The sequence below is a fragment of the Geospiza fortis genome, unplaced genomic scaffold (assembly GCF_000277835.1).
Source record: "Geospiza fortis unplaced genomic scaffold, GeoFor_1.0 scaffold1124, whole genome shotgun sequence".
In the NCBI taxonomy this organism is placed as follows: domain Eukaryota; kingdom Metazoa; phylum Chordata; class Aves; order Passeriformes; family Thraupidae; genus Geospiza; species Geospiza fortis.
In genome coordinates this window covers 19555-20466 of record NW_005055036.1, presented here as the reverse complement: position 1 = coordinate 20466, position 912 = coordinate 19555, and the positions used below count along the sequence as shown (strand labels likewise).

Genomic DNA, 912 nt, shown 5'->3' with positions numbered 1-912 from the left:
AAAGAGCCCTGTGGTCAGAGGCAGTCACAGCCATTCCATGGTGACATCCCAGGGCACCTTGGGCTGCAAAGGCACTGATCTGTCACAGGCACTCACGGGGGCTCCACTGTGCCATCCCAGGAGTCCCCAGGCTGCCAAACAGCCGGGATATCCCAGACATTCACAGGGGTTCCTGTCATGGGCACAGTGGGGGCTTCAGGCAAAAGCTTTGTTTCTTTCTTGGAGAAACTCCTACTGAGACATGAGGTAGAGAAATGGCTTTAATTTTGGTTACAGTTATCTCCTTTCACCCTTTACAGTCTTTTTCTCCATTGCAGAACCCAATGCCCAGCAACAGCAAATGTCCAACAGCAGCTCCATCAGGCACTTCCTCCTGCTGGCACTGGCAGACACGGGGCAGCTGCAGCTCCTGCACTTCTGCCTCTTGCTGGGCATCTCCCTGGCTGCCCTCCTGGGCAACGGCCTCATCATCAGCGCCGTAGCCTGCGGCCACCACCTGCACACGCCCATGTTCTTCTTCCTGCTCAACCTGGCCCTCAGCGACCTGGGCTCCATCTGCACCACTGTCCCCAAAGCCATGCACAATTCCCTCTGGGACACCAGGAACATCTCCTACACAGGATGTGCTGCACAGCTCTTTCTGATTTTCTTCTTTCTTGGATCAGATTTTTTCCTCCTGACCATTATGTGCTATGACTGCTACATGTCCATCTGCCAAGCCCTGCACTACGGGACCCTCCTGGGCAGCAGAGCTTGTGCCCACATGGCAGCAGCTGCCTGGGCCAGTGCCTTTCTCACTGCTCTCATGCACACAGCCAATACATTTTCCCTGCCCCTGTGCCATGGCAATGCCCTGGGCCAGTTCTTCTGTGAAATCCCACAGATCCTCAAGCTCTCCTGCTCACACTCTAA

At 55.3% G+C, this 912-nt stretch overlaps 1 protein-coding gene across 1 annotated transcript in view; it reads left to right on the top strand.

The window, feature by feature from the left end:
* Positions 1–325: 325 nt before the first annotated feature.
* LOC102044608 (olfactory receptor 14C36-like) overlaps positions 326–912 on the top strand; it is a 7904-nt gene continuing 7317 nt past the window's right edge. Inside the window, exon 1 of the mRNA XM_014311554.2 lies at positions 326–912. This exon is cut by the window's right edge and continues 1 nt beyond it. Coding sequence (XP_014167029.2) covers positions 341–912 — 572 coding nt within the window. The 5' untranslated portion in view covers positions 326–340.